Source organism: Salvelinus alpinus, chromosome 2 (genome assembly GCF_045679555.1).
Source record: "Salvelinus alpinus chromosome 2, SLU_Salpinus.1, whole genome shotgun sequence".
Taxonomy (NCBI): domain Eukaryota; kingdom Metazoa; phylum Chordata; class Actinopteri; order Salmoniformes; family Salmonidae; genus Salvelinus; species Salvelinus alpinus.
In genome coordinates, this window is record NC_092087.1 from 84,638,326 (window position 1) to 84,656,512 (window position 18,187).

Sequence of the window (18,187 nt, forward strand, 5' to 3'; positions counted from 1 at the left end):
TGGGGGGGTGTCAATGTAAATAGTCCAGTGTAAATAGTCCAGTGGCCATTTGATTAATTATTCAGGAGTCTTATGGCTTGAGGGTAGAAGCTGTTAAGGAGCCTTTTGGTCCTAGACTTGGCACTTCGGTACCACTTGCCGTGCCAGAGCAGAGAAAACCGTCTATGACTTAGGTGACTGGAGTCCCACAATTTTTTGGGCTATCCTCTGACACCGCCTAGTATTTAGGTCCTGGATGGCAGGAAGCTTGGCCCAAGTGATGTACTGGGCCGTACGCGCTACCATTTGTAGCGCCTTACAGTCAGACGCCGAGCAGTTGCCATACCAGGCGGTGATGCAACCAGTCAGGATGCCTTCGATGGTGTAGCTGTGGAACTTTTGGAGGATCTGGGGACCCATGACAAATCTTTTCAGTATCCTGAGGGGGAAAAGGTGTTGTCGTGCCCTCTTCACGACTGTCCTGGTGTGTTTGGACCATGATAGTTCTGTCGTAATGTTGGCTGACTATTTTTCATTAATGTGGAGACTGTTATATCAAATAAATTCTCTATGTGTAATTATTACCGGATTAAACTAATCACGTAAACATGAATTAACTTCACTAGGTTAGGGGGCAACATTGGGAATTTTGGATGAAAAGCGTGCCCAAATTAAACTACCTGCTACTCAGCCATAAAAGCTAGAATATGCATATAATTAGTAGATTTTGATAGAAAACACTCTGGCGTTTCTAAAACTGTTTGAATGATGTCTGTGAGTATAACAGAACTCATATGGCAGGCAAAAACCTGAGAAAGAATCCAACCAGGAAGTGGAAAATCTGAGGTTTGTAGTTTTTCAACTCTTTGCCTATCGAATACACAGTGTCTATTGGGTCATATTGCACTTCCTAATGCTTCCACTAGATGTCATCAGTCTATAGAACCTTGTTTGAGGCTTCTACTGTGAAGTGGGGGCGAATGAGAGGGGATTGAGTCAGAGGTCTGCCAGAGAGCCACGAGCTGGCCACGCACGTTCACGTGATAGTTAGCTTGCGTTCCATTGCATTTCTGAAGACAAAGGAATTCTCCGGTTGGAACATTATTGAAGATTTATGTTAAAAACACCCTAAAGATTGATTCTATACATCGTTTGACATGTTTCTACGGACTGTAACGGAACTTTTTGACTTTTCGTCTGCACCTAGTGATCGCGCCTCATGAATTTTTATTACTGGGCTAAACGCACGAACAAAAAGGAGGTATTTGGACATAAATGATGGACATTATTGAACAAAACAAACATTTATTGTGGAACTGGGATTCCTGGGAGTGCATTCTGATGAAGGTAATCAATGGTAAGTGAATATTTATAATGCTATTTCTGACTTCTGTTGACTACACAACATGGCGGATATCTGTTTGGGTTGTGATGGTCTCTGAGCACTGTACTCAGATTATTGCATGGTGTGCTTAATCCGTAAAGTTTTTTTGAAATCTGACAGCGGTTGCATTAAGGAGAAGTGGATCTAAAATTCCATGCATAAAAGTTGTATCTTTTAGCAATGTTTATTATGAGTATTTCTGTAAATTGATGTGGCTCTCTGCAAAATCACCGGATGTTTTGAAACTATTGAACATAACGCGCCAATGTAAACTCAGATTTTTGGATATGAACTTTACCGAACAAAACATACATGTATTGTGTAACATGAAGTCCTATGAGTGTCATCTGATGAAGATCATCAAAGGTTAGTGATTCATTTTATCTCTATTTCTGCTTTTTGTGACTCCTCTCTTTGGCTGGAAAAATGGCTGTGTTTTTCTGTGACTTGCCTCTGACCTAACATAATCGTTTGGTGTGCTTTCGTCGTAAAGCCTTTTTGAAATCGGACACTGTGGCTGGATTTACAACAAGTGTATCTTTAAAATGGTGTAAAATACATGTATGTTTGAGGAATTTTAATTATGGGATTTCTGTTGTTTTGAATTTGGCGCCCTGCAGTTTCACTGGCTGTTGACGAGGTGGGACGCTACCGTCCCACATACCCTAGTGAGGTTAACTAGGAAGTTGGTGCACCATGGGAAAAGGTTGTTTAAAGAGTCACTATTTCCCAAATTTAACTCTCTTCAGATATTTTCATATCTTATCGATTACAGTCACTTATTAATGTATTATTACCTCATCAGTCATTTTCTGAATGTCGCAAACCTTTGGATATCTGCACAAACCCTAGCATAAATTATGAATCAGCAATATACAAATTTGCTTAATTATTTATTTACTAACAAAATAATCACACAGAATTACCTAAACATACAGGATAGGTTATACATTGGTTACTAGCATGATGGAAAGAAAAGTCCCTAGTGGACTAAACCGATATGACGGCTTGGTAGACAAAGGAAAGGGGTGGGGACAGCTCAAGAGCGGGAAAGTCAGAAACAACACGGACATACAGTTGATAACTACACCCATGGAAATGCTAATACTTTGAACATGCACAGTCACTCATTCGAAATGAAATTGCAATTAATTACGAGTGTATGCCTTTGTTGTCTCTCTCTGTGATCGCCGGTCCATCTGCTGGAGGGAGTCGATAAAAAGTCTCTGGTTGCGTTCCACAGAAGTCCCAAGGTCTTTCGTGGTTGTAGTTTTCTCAGCGGGCTCTGGATAGTGTCTGTTGTATTGGATACGTCAGATAAGGAAGTTCTCCTGAATGGATCTTTCAGAGTACCATTTGGTCGTTCGATCGGTTGTGTTTACCAGACTAAAGTACTTAAACAGCTGCAGACTGAATAATTGGTCTTTAGTTTGTAGATTTCTTAACCATTTCAGCGTGGGGACGATCCCCATCGTAGCACCATTAGGTGCAAAAACTTGACTTACCCAGTTGTGGCCCACTTTTTGGAAGCGAACCACTCGATTTCGTCCCTACGTTATATCGGCATTGAACATGTCACCCTCCCTAGGAGAGGGAGTGACCTCAACAATTTATTGTTAAAACGAGAGGCTGCCTGGATCTTTAATTTAAAGACCCTTGCTCCCTTTGGCCTCAACGTAGACTTTGATCTGAAGACATTCTTGTGATTATTGGGATTTTGCTATTCATTGTAAATGTTTGTAGGCCTATGTAGCCAGATTGTATCTATGATTGTATGCTATCCATTCATGTTTTTTGTATGTTCTATTTATATCTGAGAATTAACCAATGATTTCAGGCCACACCCAGCCGTGATTATAGACACCTGTGTGTGTCCTTTGACTATTTATAAACTAGTGACCCGCAGTGTTTGTCATTATACCCATTATACCCCATTATAAGCCTTCATATGCAAACAATCCTCACTCCTCCTTTTCTTTACAAAAAAAGAAAAACCCTTGAATGAGTGTTACGCGGTGTGGAGCAGGTGAACCCATGTGCAGACTCAGAGGAGGAGACAGGGATAAGGTAACCAAGGTATTTATTGAAAAGCAGGGGGGAGGGTGCAGGCCAGGGGGAGCTCGGGCGGGAAGCAGGGAACCAAGAACTGAGGCTGCGGCCGGGGCAAGAGGAGTATGGACAGGGTAAGCAGGTCCGGAGCGGAATCCAAGGAAGCAGTAGAGCGGGGGTCCAGGGCAGGGAAGCAGGACTGATGAGATGAGGGACTGGAGACAGGGACCAGAGTCAGAGTGGACGGAACTGTAGCGGAGAGAAAAGCAGCGTCAGGCTAGGGAAAACAGTAGAGGGCTTGATTTATGGAACAGGTTGCAGCTGGTGGGGATCTGCTCTGACTCCAGCACACCTGTCTCCACTCACACAATCAGATACACCCACACAGAGAGAGCGAGGGAGAGAGCACTGGGGGAGTGGCGGCAGTTTAGGGGGACACAGGATGAGAAGTAGAGGGAGTGGCAGGGGCAGATGTAACAATGAGTAGGTGTGTCCAAACTTTTGACTGTTACCGTATAGGGAATAGGATGCCATTTTAGACATTTTAGACTATTTCTAGGTCTATTCTAGTCACATATGAAGACAATGTTCCATTCTGTCCTCTTCCCTTTCTGATATTCTGCATAGCACCAGGGACATGTGAAAGACAAGCCTGACCTCTCCCCTCTCTGAGCCCCAAGTGACTGAGCCCTAGCTGAGGGAAAAGTGCAACGGCCAACACTATAGTCCAAAAGGATACATTCTAATGGCAAGTATCTCACATAAGCATATTATGCAAATAAGACATCTTAATTATCTATGTTACCCAACTAATTCGGATTCATCCGCCACACGACCCAGGTGGTGAAGGTAGGAAACAACATCTCCAATTCGCTGACCCTCAACACTGGGGCCCCATGAGGGAGCGTGCTCAGCCCCCTCCTGTACTCCCTGTTCACCCACGACTACGTGGCCATGCACGCCTCCAAATCAATCATCAAGTTTGCAGACGACACAACAGTAGTGGGCTTGATTACCAACAACGATGAGACAGCCTACAGGGAGGAGGTGAGGGCACTCAGAGTGTGGTGTCAGGAAAACAACCTCTCACTCAACGTCAACAAAACAAAGGAGATGATCGTGGACTTCAGGAAACAGCAGAGGGAGCACCCCCCTATCCACATTGAAGGGACAGCAGTAGAGAAGGTGGAAAGTTTTAAGTTCCTCTGTGTACACTGAAGTGGTCCACCCACACAGACAGCGTGGTGAAGAAGGCGTAACAGTGCCTCTTCAACCTCAGGAGGCTGAAGAAATTTGTCTTGTCACCCAAAACCCTGACAAACTTTTACAGATACACAATCGAGAGCATCCTGTCGGGCTATATCACAGCCTTGTACGACAACTGCACCGCCCTCAACCGCAAGGCTCTCCAGAGGGTGGTGCGGTCTGCACAACGCATCATCGTGGGCAAACTACCTGCCCTCCATGACACCTACAGCACCCGATGTCACAGGAAGGCCAAAAAGATCACCAAGGACATCAACCACCCGAGCCACTGCCTGTTCACATCGCTACCATCCAGAAGGCGAGGTCAGTACAGGTACATCAAAGCTGGGACCGAGAGACTGAAAAACAGCTTCTATCTCAAGGCCATCAGACTGCTATACAGCAATCACAAACTCAGAGAGGCTGCTGCCTACATTGAGACCCAATCACTGGCCACTTTAATGAATGGATCACTAGTCACTTTAAACAATGCACTCTAAATTTGACTTGCCTAGTTAAATAAAGTTTAAAAAATATATACTGTATATAATAATGCCACATAAAAATGTTTACATATCTTACATTGCTCATATCACATTTACAGTTGAAGTTGGAAGTTTACATACACCTTAGCCAAATACATTTAAACTCAGTTTTTCACAATTCCTGACATTTAATCCTAGTAACAATTCCCTGTCTCAGGTCAGTTAGGATCACCACTTTATTTTAAGAATGTGAAATGTCAGAATAATAGTAGAGAGAATTATTTATTTCAGCTTTTATTTCTGTCATCACATTCCCAGTGGGTCAGAAGTGTACATACACTCAATTAGTATTTGGTAGCATTGCCTTTAAATTGTTTAACTTGGGTCAAACGTTTCGGGTAGCCTTCCACAAGCTTCCCACAATAAGTTGGGTGAATTTTGGCCCGCTCCTCCTGACAGAGCTGGTGTAACTGAGTCAGGTTTATAGGCCTCCTTGCTCGCACATGCTTTTTCAGTTCTGCTACAAGTGTTCTATTGGATTGAGGTCAGGGCTTTGTGATGGCCACTCCAATACCTTGACTTTGTTGTCCTTAAGCCATTTTGCCACAACTTTGGAAGTATGCTTGGGGTCATTGTCCATTTGGAAGACCCATTTGCGACCAAGCATTAACTTCCTGACTGATGTCTTGAGATGTTGCTGCAAAATATCCACATAATTGTACTGCCTCCTGATGCCATCTATTTTGTGAAGTGCACCAGTCCCTCCTGCAGCAAAGCACCCCCACAACATGATGCTGCCACCCCCGTGCTTCACGTTTGGGATGGTGTTCTTCGGCTTGCAAGCCTCCCCCTTTTTCCTCCAAACATAAGGATGGTCATTATGGCCAAACAGCTCTATTTTTGTTTCATCAGACCAGAGGACATTTCTCCAAAAAGTACGATCTTTGTCCCAATGTGCAGTTGCAAACGGTAGTCTGGATTTTTTTATGACGGTTTTGGAGCAGTGGCTTCTTCCTTGATGAGAGGCCTTTCAGGTTATGTCGATATAGGACTCGTTTTACTGTGGATATAGATACTTTTGTACCTGTTTCCTCCAGCATCTTCACATGGTCCTTTGCTGTTGTTCTGGGATTGATTTGCACTTTTCGCACGAAAGTACGTTCATCTCTAGGAGACAGAACACGTCTCTTTCCTGAGCGGTTTGACGGCTGCGTGGTCCCATGGTGTTTATACTTGAATACTATTGTTTGTACAGATGAATGTGGTACCTTCAGGCGTTTGGAAATTGCTCCCAAGGATGAACCAGACTTTTTTTTTCTTTTTCTGAGGTCTTGGCTGATTTCTTTAGATTTTCTCATGATGTCAAGCGAAGAGGCACTGAGTTTGAAGGTAGGCCTTGAAATACATCCACAGGTACACCTCCAATTAACTCAAATGATGTCAATTTGCCTATCGAACGCTTCTAAAGCCATGACACCATTTTATGGAATTTTCCAAACTGTTTAAAGGCACAGTCAACATAGTGTATGTAAACTTCTGACCCACTGGAATTGTGATACAGTGAAATAATCTGTCTGTAAACAATTGTTGGAAAAATTACTTGTGTCATGCACAAAGTAGATGTCCTAACCGACCTGCCTAAACTATAATTTGTTTTGTTTTGTTTATAATTTGTTAACAAGAAATTTGTGGAGGGGTTGAAAAATGAGTTTTAATGACTCCAACCTAAGTGTATGTAAACTTCCGACTTCAACTGTATGTACAGGATACACATGGTATACACTGTCCAACTAAATGCTTACTGGCAGGTCCCTTCTCGACAATGCAACAATAAGACCTGAAAGATAACAATACAAACATAAAGTAAATGTCTCAGTAGAATAGAATAAACATTGTAGCATAGGTATAATACAGGAGGACACTTTATAGTCCAATATTTACATGTGTTTAGGGGAAGGGGGGGGAGAAGTGTTTCAATTGTGCAGTGTGCAGTGTGCAGTGTGCAGTGTGCAGTGTGCGCGTGTGCGCGTGTGCGCGTGTGCGCGTGCGTGTTCATGTCTGCTAAGGTGCGAAGAAACAGTGTCAGAACACTAGACAGTAGCTGATGGGCGCTGTACTACTATGACTGGCCCTGTAAAACAACACATTTCACTGCACCTATTTGGTGTATGTAACATAAAAAACACATTTTATTTCATAAAGAACTGTCTTCTCCTTCCTCTTTAAAGTAACTGTCCAGTGAAAATCTCACTTTTAAAAGTTTATATTCTGTTAACTCATGCCCAAATAATGTTGTTTTCTCATCTGTTACTCCACAACCAAATAGTGTTGTTTAGTCATCTGTTAACTCATGCCCAAATAATGTTGTTTACTTATCTGTTAACTCATACCCAAATAATGTTGTTTACTTATCTGTTAACTCATACCCAAATAATGTTGTTTACTTATCTGTTAACTCAAACACAAATAATGTTGTTTACTTATCTGTTAACTCAAACACAAATAATGTTGTTTACTTATCTGTTAACTCATACCCAAATAATGTTGTTTACTTATCTGTTAACTCATACCCAAATAATGTTGTTTACTTATCTGTTAACTCATACCCAAATAATGTTGTTTACTTATCTGTTAACTCATACCCAAATAATGTTGTTTACTTATCTGTTAACTCAAACACAAATAATGTTGTTTACTTATCTGTTAACTCATACCCAAATAATGTTGTTTACTTATCTGTTAACTCATACCCAAATAATGTTGTTTACTTATCTGTTAACTCATACCCAAATAATGTTGTTTACTTATCTGTTAACTCATACCCAAATAATGTTGTTTACTTATCTGTTAACTCAAACACAAATAATGTTGTTTACTTATCTGTTAACTCATGCCCAAATAATGTTGTTTACTTATCTGTTAACTCATACCCAAATAATGTTGTTTACTTATCTGTTAACTCATACCCAAATAATGTTGTTTACTTATCTGTTAACTCAAACACAAATAATGTTGTTTACTTATCTGTTAACTCATACCCAAATAATGTTGTTTACTTATCTGTTAACTCATACCCAAATAATGTTGTTTACTTATCTGTTAACTCATACCCAAATAATGTTGTTTACTTATCTGTTAACTCATACCCAAATAATGTTGTTTACTTATCTGTTAACTCATACCCAAATAATGTTGTTTACTTATCTGTTAACTCATACCCAAATAATGTTGTTTACTTATCTGTTAACTCATACCCAAATAATGTTGTTGACTTATCTGTTAACTCATACCCAAATAATGTTGTTTACTTATCTGTTAACTCATACCCAAATAATGTTGTTTACTTATCTGTTAACTCATACCCAAATAATGTTGTTTACTTATCTGTTAACTCATACCCAAATAATGTTGTTTACTTATCTGTTAACTCATACCCAAATAATGTTGTTGACTTATCTGTTAACTCAAACACAAATAATGTTGTTTACTTATCTGTTAACTCATGCCCAAATAATGTTGTTTACTTATCTGTTAACTCATACCCAAATAATGTTGTTTACTTATCTGTTAACTCATACCCAAATAATGTTGTTTACTTATCTGTTAACTCAAACACAAATAATGTTGTTTACTTATCTGTTAACTCATACCCAAATAATGTTGTTTACTTATCTGTTAACTCATACCCAAATAATGTTGTTTACTTATCTGTTAACTCATACCCAAATAATGTTGTTTACTTATCTGTTAACTCATACCCAAATAATGTTGTTTACTTATCTGTTAACTCATACCCAAATAATGTTGTTTACTTATCTGTTAACTCATACCCAAATAATGTTGTTTACTTATCTGTTAACTCATACCCAAATAATGTTGTTTACTTATCTGTTAACTCATACCCAAATAATGTTGTTTACTTATCTGTTAACTCATACCCAAATAATGTTGTTTACTTATCTGTTAACTCATACCCAAATAATGTTGTTTACTTATCTGTTAACTCATACCCAAATAATGTTGTTTACTTATCTGTTAACTCATACCCAAATAATGTTGTTTACTTATCTGTTAACTCATACCCAAATAATTTTGTTTACTTATCTGTTAACTCATACCCAAATAATGTTGTTTACTTATCTGTTAACTCATACCCAAATAATGTTGTTTACTTATCTGTTAACTCATACCCAAATAATGTTGTTTACTTATCTGTTAACTCATACCCAAATAATGTTGTTTACTTATCTGTTAACTCATACCCAAATAATGTTGTTTACTTATCTGTTAACTCAAACCCCCCAAAATGGGGTACGCCCACACCATTCTATTGTTGGGGTACGCCCACACCATTCTATTGTTGGGGTACGCCCACACCATTCTATTGTTGGGGTACGCCCACACCATTCTATTGTTGGGGTACGCCCACACCATTCTATTGTTGGGGTACGCCCACACCATTCCAACACAGAAAAGCTGCTTTTTAACATACTTTATTACAATTTTTCAATGGGAAAACGATTTCACTCATGTTGTTAATTATAGCGCATATTTGATAGAAATCTGGAAACACTAGAAAGCTACTTCAAGATATTAACATGCATAACTCAGTCAACTTATATTATTATTATTAATAATAATAACTATACAAGGGACTAAAACCCCAAAAGGCTTGATGCAAGATAACTAATGATGTCACATCGGCCTAGAGATCTGTGCCCCAGTTAACATGTAGATGACTAAAGATTGAATAGCAAAGGAGAGGAGCAAGATAGTTACAATTGCAGAATAGATTACACCTGGTATTGGAATTAAGCTGTTCTGGGCAAATAACATAAATACTTTATTTTTTGCATTATATGCTAGAAAAAAACAAATATGGTAAAATAAATGCTAAACAAAATATGTTACAATGAGATTTACATGCAAACATTCGTTCTACAAAACAAATCACCAAGAAGTAGTAGAATAATAAGGTATGAGCTATTATCAAGAGTATTACAGAGTGAAGAGAGGAGTTTAGTAGGTGACCTTACTGGCCATGTGAAACAGAGTGTGAGTTCTGTGGCTGACCAACTAGATGTAGAGGGGCGAAGATGTTGATGCACAGCTGGCTTCCTGTCCTCATGATGCGTCTTCCTGACAACCAACACGTCAGTAAATGGCTTATAAACAATATGTGAACATCTTTTTGGAGCACACTTACTATAAAATAAGGAATGTTGGAAAATATCCCCATTAAAATACTTTAAAACAAATGCAACATAATTTGACCATACTAAGAGGCCTGTGGTTTCTCTGTACTTCTGTATGTCTCACCAGCTACACGAAAACCTGGTGTTTCCAGTGTACTGTACCACAGCACTCTCTACTGGCACCTCAACAACTATCAATCTGACTGAAAAACAGTCTATTGAGTAGCACTGGGGTGGTTGAATTTCACAGCAGCGTACTGGACATCCTCATCCTGTTTCTGTGGCTGAAGCAGTTGGACGGTGAAGTACAGAGGCACCTCCTGGTTTTTGTGGTGGACACTGGCATAGTGAACATCATCCTGGTCGTATGGGTCCGCTGTCTGTGCTGCAGTAGGGTTCATGGCCATGCCTGAGATGTTGTCATACACTGGACTAGAGTCTCCCTGATGGAGAGAGAGGACAGATAACATGAGGAGTGAGAAATAAATTAATACCACAGTCATTGGCAGCGAAAGACGCCTGAGCGGAGTGCCCACTTCCGTTGTTCAGGGGAAACGAAAGTTAGGTTGAAAATACTTTATCCCTGAAAAATAGAAACATCCATTTTCTGCCAACGCCGCTAAGGATGATGCACACACAGCGTTCTCAGTCAGCTGATTCCAACAGACTCACCTGTCCATTCTCTGCTGTGTCAACCCTGTCTCTTGTGTCATAGGTAGATATGGACGGCTTCGTCCTAGTTTGTAAATAAAGGAATTAATAAACAAATTAATGGATGAATGAATCAATCAATTAAAATCAAGTTCAATATTTACATTAATGATTTAAAAACAGAATGATGTAAAAAAAAAAGGTACATTCTTCTCACTCACCTGAACCACATGAAGCCAGAGAGACAGAGGATGAGAACCAGAACCACCACTATGATTCCTACAGCTGCTTCCTTCAAAGATGATTGTTCCCCCACAGACAATACAGGAGAATGGAGATTATTGTAGCCTTCTACTGTACATGAGTATCTGCCTGCATCCTCACTGCTGACTGGGTCTTGGATCAGGTAGTTATCTTGGGTGCTTGGGTTGGTGAGAAGTTGTCCGTTCTTGTACCAGATGTAGGTGGGGTTTTCAGTCAGAGTACAGGTGGTGCTACAGGTCAGTGTCAGAATCCCTTTCTCTGTGGCTGGAGTCACCTTCATCTGCAGACCTGAAATTAGGTGTAGAAACATCACTTTGTCAGTACTCTGTGCCATAGACCAAGACTCCATATCTTAAACTGTTTGTGTAATATTACCTGTAGATATTATATATTATCTGTAAATATTATATATTACCTTTAGATATTATATATTACCTTTAGATATGATATATTACCTGTAGACATGATATATTACCTGTAGATATATATTACCTGTAGATATTATATATTACCTGTATTAGTAGTTGTAGTAGTAGAAGAAGTAGATATGATATATTACCTGTGACAGTCAGAGTTGTTCCAGGGAAGCTGTACCCCCATTCTGCATACTGTGTTTTAAATCTGAACTTGTACTCAGCTGAATCTCTCTCTCTCAGGTCTGTGATTCTTAGGGTGCAGTCTTTCTCTTTAGTCCCAAGGTACTCAGCACGACCTGCATACTCTGGCACCGAGCTCAGGATTTTAGGCGCCTCATTATATTTCTCTTGGATATACCAGTTTGGTTCTGAGACTACATGATTACTTGGATGTTGATATGTGCAGGGCAGTTCCACTGTTGAGCCCTTCACAGCACAGATACTCTGATTGGTGTAAGTCACGTTGAAACAGTTCTGACCCAGAAAACCTGAAACAGCAGGAGGCCCATTATTTATTTAATACTATGTATTCAATTATTGTCAAATCAGCTGATTCAGGACTGAACAATAAAAGTTTAGTAATAGTAATAATCTTTGCAAAAAAAAGTTGCATTCAGACTCACACACTGCAGGAGATCGGAGAGCTTCATAGCCTTTAACAGCACAGGAGTAGCTGTCTGAATAGTATATCTTGACAGAGTATTGCATGGAAGTGGGCTCATCTAGATGTTGTCCGTTCTTGTACCAGATGTAGGTGGGGTTGTCACTCAGAGTACAGGTGGTGCTACAGGTCAGTATCACCTCCTGTCCCTTCTGTGCGTTGTTGGAAGACACCATAACTTGGCTTTTTTCTCCACACTTTGTTGCCGTAGTTGCTGAGTTGTGTGTGAATGGAAACCAGCATCACTCAATGAAGTGTGAGAGACAACTATTTACAGTGAAGAGGAAACTATGGCATTCATTCTTAAAAGGATGTTTCAACTAAATTACTAAATTACATATTGTTTTCCCCATCTATAAATAGCTTCCATGAGATACATAATCATCTCTCAATACTTCAGGATCATTTGGACATGAAGCGCAAAATATGATAATATTGCTACCATTGAATTGCATTGGATTTTTGCCACAAACGCTAAAAGGTTAGCATTTGGAAACAGTGGCCAGGTAAACAAAACCAAAGCATGGATTGATGTCATTCCTTGTCCATATACTGCTTAAAGGTAAGAAAACCAATATGTCATTTTGTAATCTGGATCTGGCCTGTAATCTGGATCTGTAATCTGGCCTGCTGGAGGTCATTTTGCAGGGCTCTGGCAGTGCTCCTCCTGCTCAAAGGCGGAGGTAGCGATCCTGCTGCTGGGTTGTTGCCCTCCTACGGCCTCCTCCACGTCTCCTGATGTACTGGCCTGTCTCCTGGTAGCGCCTCCATGCTCTGGACACTACACTGACAGACACAGCAAACCTTCTTGCCACAGCTCGCATTGATGTGCCATCCTGGATGAGCTGCACTACCTGAGCCACTTGTGTGGGTTGTAGACTCCGTCTCATGCTACCACTAGAGTGAGAGCACCGCCAGCATTCAAAAGTGACCAAAACATCAGCCAGGAAGCATAGGAACTGAGAAGTGGTCTGTGGTCACCACCTGCAGAATCACTCCTTTTTTGGGGGTCTCTTGCTAATTGCCTATAATTCCCACCTTTTGTCTATTCCATTTGCACAACAGCATGTGAAATGTATTGTCAATCAGTGTTGCTTCCTAAGTGGACAGTTTGATTTCACAGAAGTGTGATTGACTTGGAGTTACATTTTGTTGTTTAAGTGTTCCCTTTATTTTTTTGAGCAGTGTATTAATTGAGTGTATGTAAACTTCTGACCCACTGGGAATGTGATGAAAGAAATAAAAGCTGAAATAAATCATTCTCTGTAGTATAATACTGACATTTCACATTCTTAAAATAAAGTGGTGATCCTAACTTTCCTAGACAGGGAAAATTTACTAGGATTAAATGTCAGGAATTGTGAAAAACTGAGATTAAATGTATTTTGCTAAGGTGTATGTAAACTTCTGACTTCAACTGTATATATAAATCCCAGCCCCCGTCACCGCAGGAGGCCTTTTGCCTTTTGGTAGGCCGTCCTTGACTTGCCTAGTTAAATAAAGGTTAAATAAAATAAAAAATGCCTCAGTGGCAGTTTGTTCACAGTTGCTGAGAGATGTGTGTAAACAACCTATGTATCTATTCCTGCTGTTCTCAAGCCCGTTGCTGCGTCTCCCTCCCTGCAGCCATAGAAACATAAAGAGACACAACAAACACACTTTATAACTGGTGAATAACTACACCTGACAGTCTAATTTAGCAGGAAAAATAACTTATCATAACAGATGTGTAGCACTGTAAGTAACGTGTTTCTCTGTCGATTGTTTTGAACCTGTATTATTCTCATGACTATAACGCTGAAGGTACATCACATGACCTGCATACTCTGGGTCCTGGCTTAGATCTGAAGTAACTCCAGACTCCCATTTGTTGAACCAGGATACTTCTGTGACGTTATTCCAGCTGGGATGTCTATACGTGCAGGTAATGTCCACTGTTGACCCCTTCAAGGCACAAATACTCCTCTTGGTGTAAGTCACATTCAAAAAGCTCTCAACCACAACACCTGAAACAAAATGTATCTGAATGTATTCCTCAAACGATAATGAGACTATTTTCATGTGTTTTAGATGTATTGAACTGGTTCATTTAAAATGAATAAAAAATATAGACACATACAGTGCATTCGGAAAGTATTCAGAACCCTTGACTTATTCACATTGTTAAATTACAGACTTATTCTAAAATGGATTTAAAAAAATACAATTTCTAAAACAGTAGAACAAGATAACATACCATCAGCCATTTTCTACCTTTTCTATTATTCTGTATAATTTCTATGCGTGTTACAGATTTGTCTGTTTTTCCCCACATGTTCTACTATTGGTCCACAGGCCTTAATGATTGATACTTAAGATGATTATTATAGGTGAGTCCAGACTCACACTGTAGGAGTGAGAAAATCCTCATGGTCTTTTACAGCACAGGAGTAACTGTCTGCAGAGTAACACCAGACCACTAGAGTATTACAGGAGTATTGTTGGGAAGTAGGGTCATGGAGATGTTGTCCGTTCTTGTACCAGATGTAGGTGGGGTTGGGGTTGTCAGTCAGAAGACAGGTGGTGCTACAGGTCAGTGTTCTCTTATTTTCCTCTGTGGAGGAAGACACCTTCACCTGCAGCTCTGAATGATTCTAATGAATTAATATAATTTGAAGTTATATATTACCTGTGACAGTCAGAGTTGTTCCAGGGAAGCTGTACCCCCATTCTGCATACTGTGTTTTAAATCTGAACTTGTACTCAGCTGAATCTCTCTCAGGTCTGTGATTCTCAGGGTGCAGTCTTTCTCTTTAGTCCCAAGGTACTCAGCACGACCTGCATACTCTGGACCGAGCTCAGGATTTTAGGCACCTCATTACATTTCTCTTGTATATAGCAGTTGGTTGGTTCTGAGTTGGTTGGTTGGTTGGTTCTGAGACCACATGATAACTTGGATGTTGATATGTGCAGGGCAGTTCCACTGCTGAGCCCTTCACAGCACAGATACAACAATTTCTAAGATTTTACTAAGTTACAGTTCATACAAAAAAAATCTGTCAATTGTTATAAATGAATTAGGTCCTAATCTATGGATTTCCCATGACTGGGAATACAGATACGCATCTGTTGGTTACAGATACTTAAAAAAAAAAAGGTAGTCAGTATCTGGTGGGACCACCATTTGCCTCATGCGGTGCGACATCTCCTTCACGTAAGACAATGGATTTAATGTATTTTTGTATTGAATACATGTGTCATGGAAATGAACACCAGGGACTCAAAGTAAAACTTAAATTAATTATTATTTTTTATCAGGAAGCTGGAGAGTTCCAACAAACTTAAAATACCATAGTACGGTCGGGAGCTCATTCGGGGCAGTCCCGTTCTCTTATATACTGCTTACACAGACAAGTTATATTTGCATGATTTACATTATTCATAATTAATTCACCACTGACGTTTGGTTCCTGCATGTGACTGGCACTGTCTCCTATCTTAACTTATAGAACATATCCTGCCAAAAGGTCTGAGGGGGTCATGACTGTCTCCCCCTCCTCACATCTCTACCCAGCACCTACAGGAACCAATAATTGTATGAGACAAGATGTACAATTCAAGGCTCTCTCTTCAGACAACATTTCCCCCACACATTAATATGAACCTACAATTGTTGAAACATTATTCTACATTATTTAATGGACAATAGGAGTTAATGAAATAAGATACAGAACTTCTACTCCAAGACACTTGATACATATGGATCCAGAGCTGCATATTATGCTACACAGGTTACCATGGTAATCAGACTTAGTAAACTGTTAGAGAATGGGAGATGGATGACTGTTTCCAATATGTTTTCTATTGAAACTTCATTTAGAGATCTGAAACTGGTGCAGGAGAGGATGGAGATAAAAAACGACACATTTGTGCATCCTGGTGTTTTTTCAGTGATCCTAACTGAACAAAGCTCTTTCCACATAGACAGGAGTAAGGTTTCTCTCCAGTGTGTATTCGCTGGTGTGTAGTCAGGGTGAAATCGAGAGCAAAACTCTTCCCACACTGATCACAGCTATAAGGCTTCTCTCCTGTGTGTATGCGTTGGTGTATAGTCAGGTGTCCTGATTGATTGAAGCTCTTCCCACACTGATCACAGCTATAAGGCTTCTCTCCTGTGTGTATGCGTTGGTGTATAGTCAGGTCTCCTGTTCGACTGAAGCTCTTCCCACAATGATCACAGCTATAAGGCTTTTCTCCTGTGTGTATGCGTTGGTGTGTAGTCAGGTGTCCTGACTGATTGAAGCTCTTCCCACACTGATCACAGCTATAAGGCTTCGCTCCTGTGTGTATGCGTTGGTGTGCAATCAGATTGGAATCTCGAACAAAACTCTTCCCACACTGATCACAGCTATAAGGCTTCTCTCGTGTGTGTATGTGTTGGTGTGTAGTCAGGTGTCCTGATTGATTGAAGCTCTTCCCACACTGATCACAGCTATAAGGCTTCTCTCCTGTGTGTATGCGTTGGTGTGTAGTCAGGTCTCCTGTTCGACTGAAGCTCTTCCCACAATGATAACAGCTATAAGGCTTCTCTCCTGTGTGTATGCGTTGGTGTGTAGTCAGGTCTCCTGATCGACTGAAGCTCTTCCCACACTGATCACAGCTATAAGGCTTCTCTCCTCTGTGTATTCGCTGGTGTTTAGTCAGGTCTCCTGATTGATTGAAGCTCTTCCCACACTGATCACAGCAATAAGATTTCTCTCCTGTGTGTTTGTGTTTAGTCTGGGCTCCTGATTGTTTGAAGCATTTCCCACAATCAAAGCAGGGGTAAGGCCTCTCCCTTGTATGAATTCTCAGATGAGATATTAAGATTTTAGATGCAGTGAAACTCTTTCCACACTGAGAGCAGTGGTACGGTTTCTCAACAGTGCGAATACTCTCGTGAATGATCAATTCCTTCTGTTTAGCAAAACTCTTCCCACAGTCAGAACAGCTGTGGTGAGGGTTCTTCCCTATTCGTTTCTGCTGGTGTTTCGTGAGGTGTTCTGAACTGGAGAGACTCTTCTCTTTCTTGTCAGCATCATGATGTTGTTGAGGCTCCACAGATGATAAGCCCCTCCCACTGAGAGAGCAATGATTAGGGATGTTCCCTGTGAAACAGAGACATTGAATAGTTAGGTTTTGCAAATATGGGTCTTCCCATGAAATTAATGCCCTTTGCATCCCTTTGATATTTTTCCAGTAATAACTGTGCCTCAATATTCCATTTTAAATCAATGTTACATGAAATAAAGTGCCCTTTAATACATAACACATGGAGAATTCGATTAATCCAATTTTTAATATGAATAAAGACTTGCTAAAGTTACACAATTCAGCATTTTGACAGGTCCCTCAGTCAACCCTATTTAACTTCTAGAAAGATTTTAACCCACCTAATACAATAATTACTCCAAGTTTTACCATCTGAGTACGGTTACAAGCCATAATAATATGACTATTGTGAAGTCAATTAGTATAGGAGTTTGATTTAAACATTGACATGCTTGGAAAGTAGAACAATTTCCCTAATAAAGCTCTGAAATCAGGCTATCTGACGGGACTTTGATAAATGCATAAAATTGGCTATCAAAATAAACGTTCTACAACAGCGACAATGTAATTGAAGCATATTTGATTCTGAGTTCGGACAAATAAAATGTGTATGTGAAACTATTTCTAAGCTGCATACTTTCAGTTTTTCCTGAACTCACTGGACTCTGTCAAAAGAAGTTAGCTGGCGCTGCTTGTGTTAGAACATGCAGATTAAATACACCTCTATAACTCTGATTAAAGTGTTTACATGTCCTTATCATTCTAAAGATTGATCAGAAAACCAGGTG

General features: G+C 40.0%; 2 protein-coding genes across 4 annotated transcripts in view; both read right to left on the reverse strand.

Annotated features, from left to right (window-relative positions):
* LOC139544836 (zinc finger protein 271-like) overlaps positions 1-18,187 on the reverse strand; it is a 174,335-nt gene that overhangs the window by 75,399 nt on the left and 80,749 nt on the right. For all 3 annotated transcript variants that reach the window (XM_071352087.1, XM_071352072.1, XM_071352077.1), the window contains exon 3: positions 15,595-17,455. In XM_071352087.1, the coding sequence (XP_071208188.1) occupies positions 16,185-17,455 (1,271 nt within the window). In that variant the 3' untranslated portion in view covers positions 15,595-16,184. Of the gene's footprint in view, positions 17,456-18,187 lie in introns of those variants that run through there.
* LOC139551829 (myeloid cell surface antigen CD33-like) lies at positions 9,624-12,505 on the reverse strand. Its single transcript, XM_071363194.1, has 5 exons — positions 12,292-12,505; positions 11,812-12,156; positions 11,210-11,540; positions 11,010-11,073; positions 9,624-10,780 (listed from the first exon to the last, which is right to left on the reverse strand). The coding sequence occupies exons 1-5, from the start codon at positions 12,503-12,505 to the stop codon at positions 10,553-10,555; spliced, it is 1,182 nt and encodes a 393-aa protein (XP_071219295.1). The 3' UTR covers positions 9,624-10,552.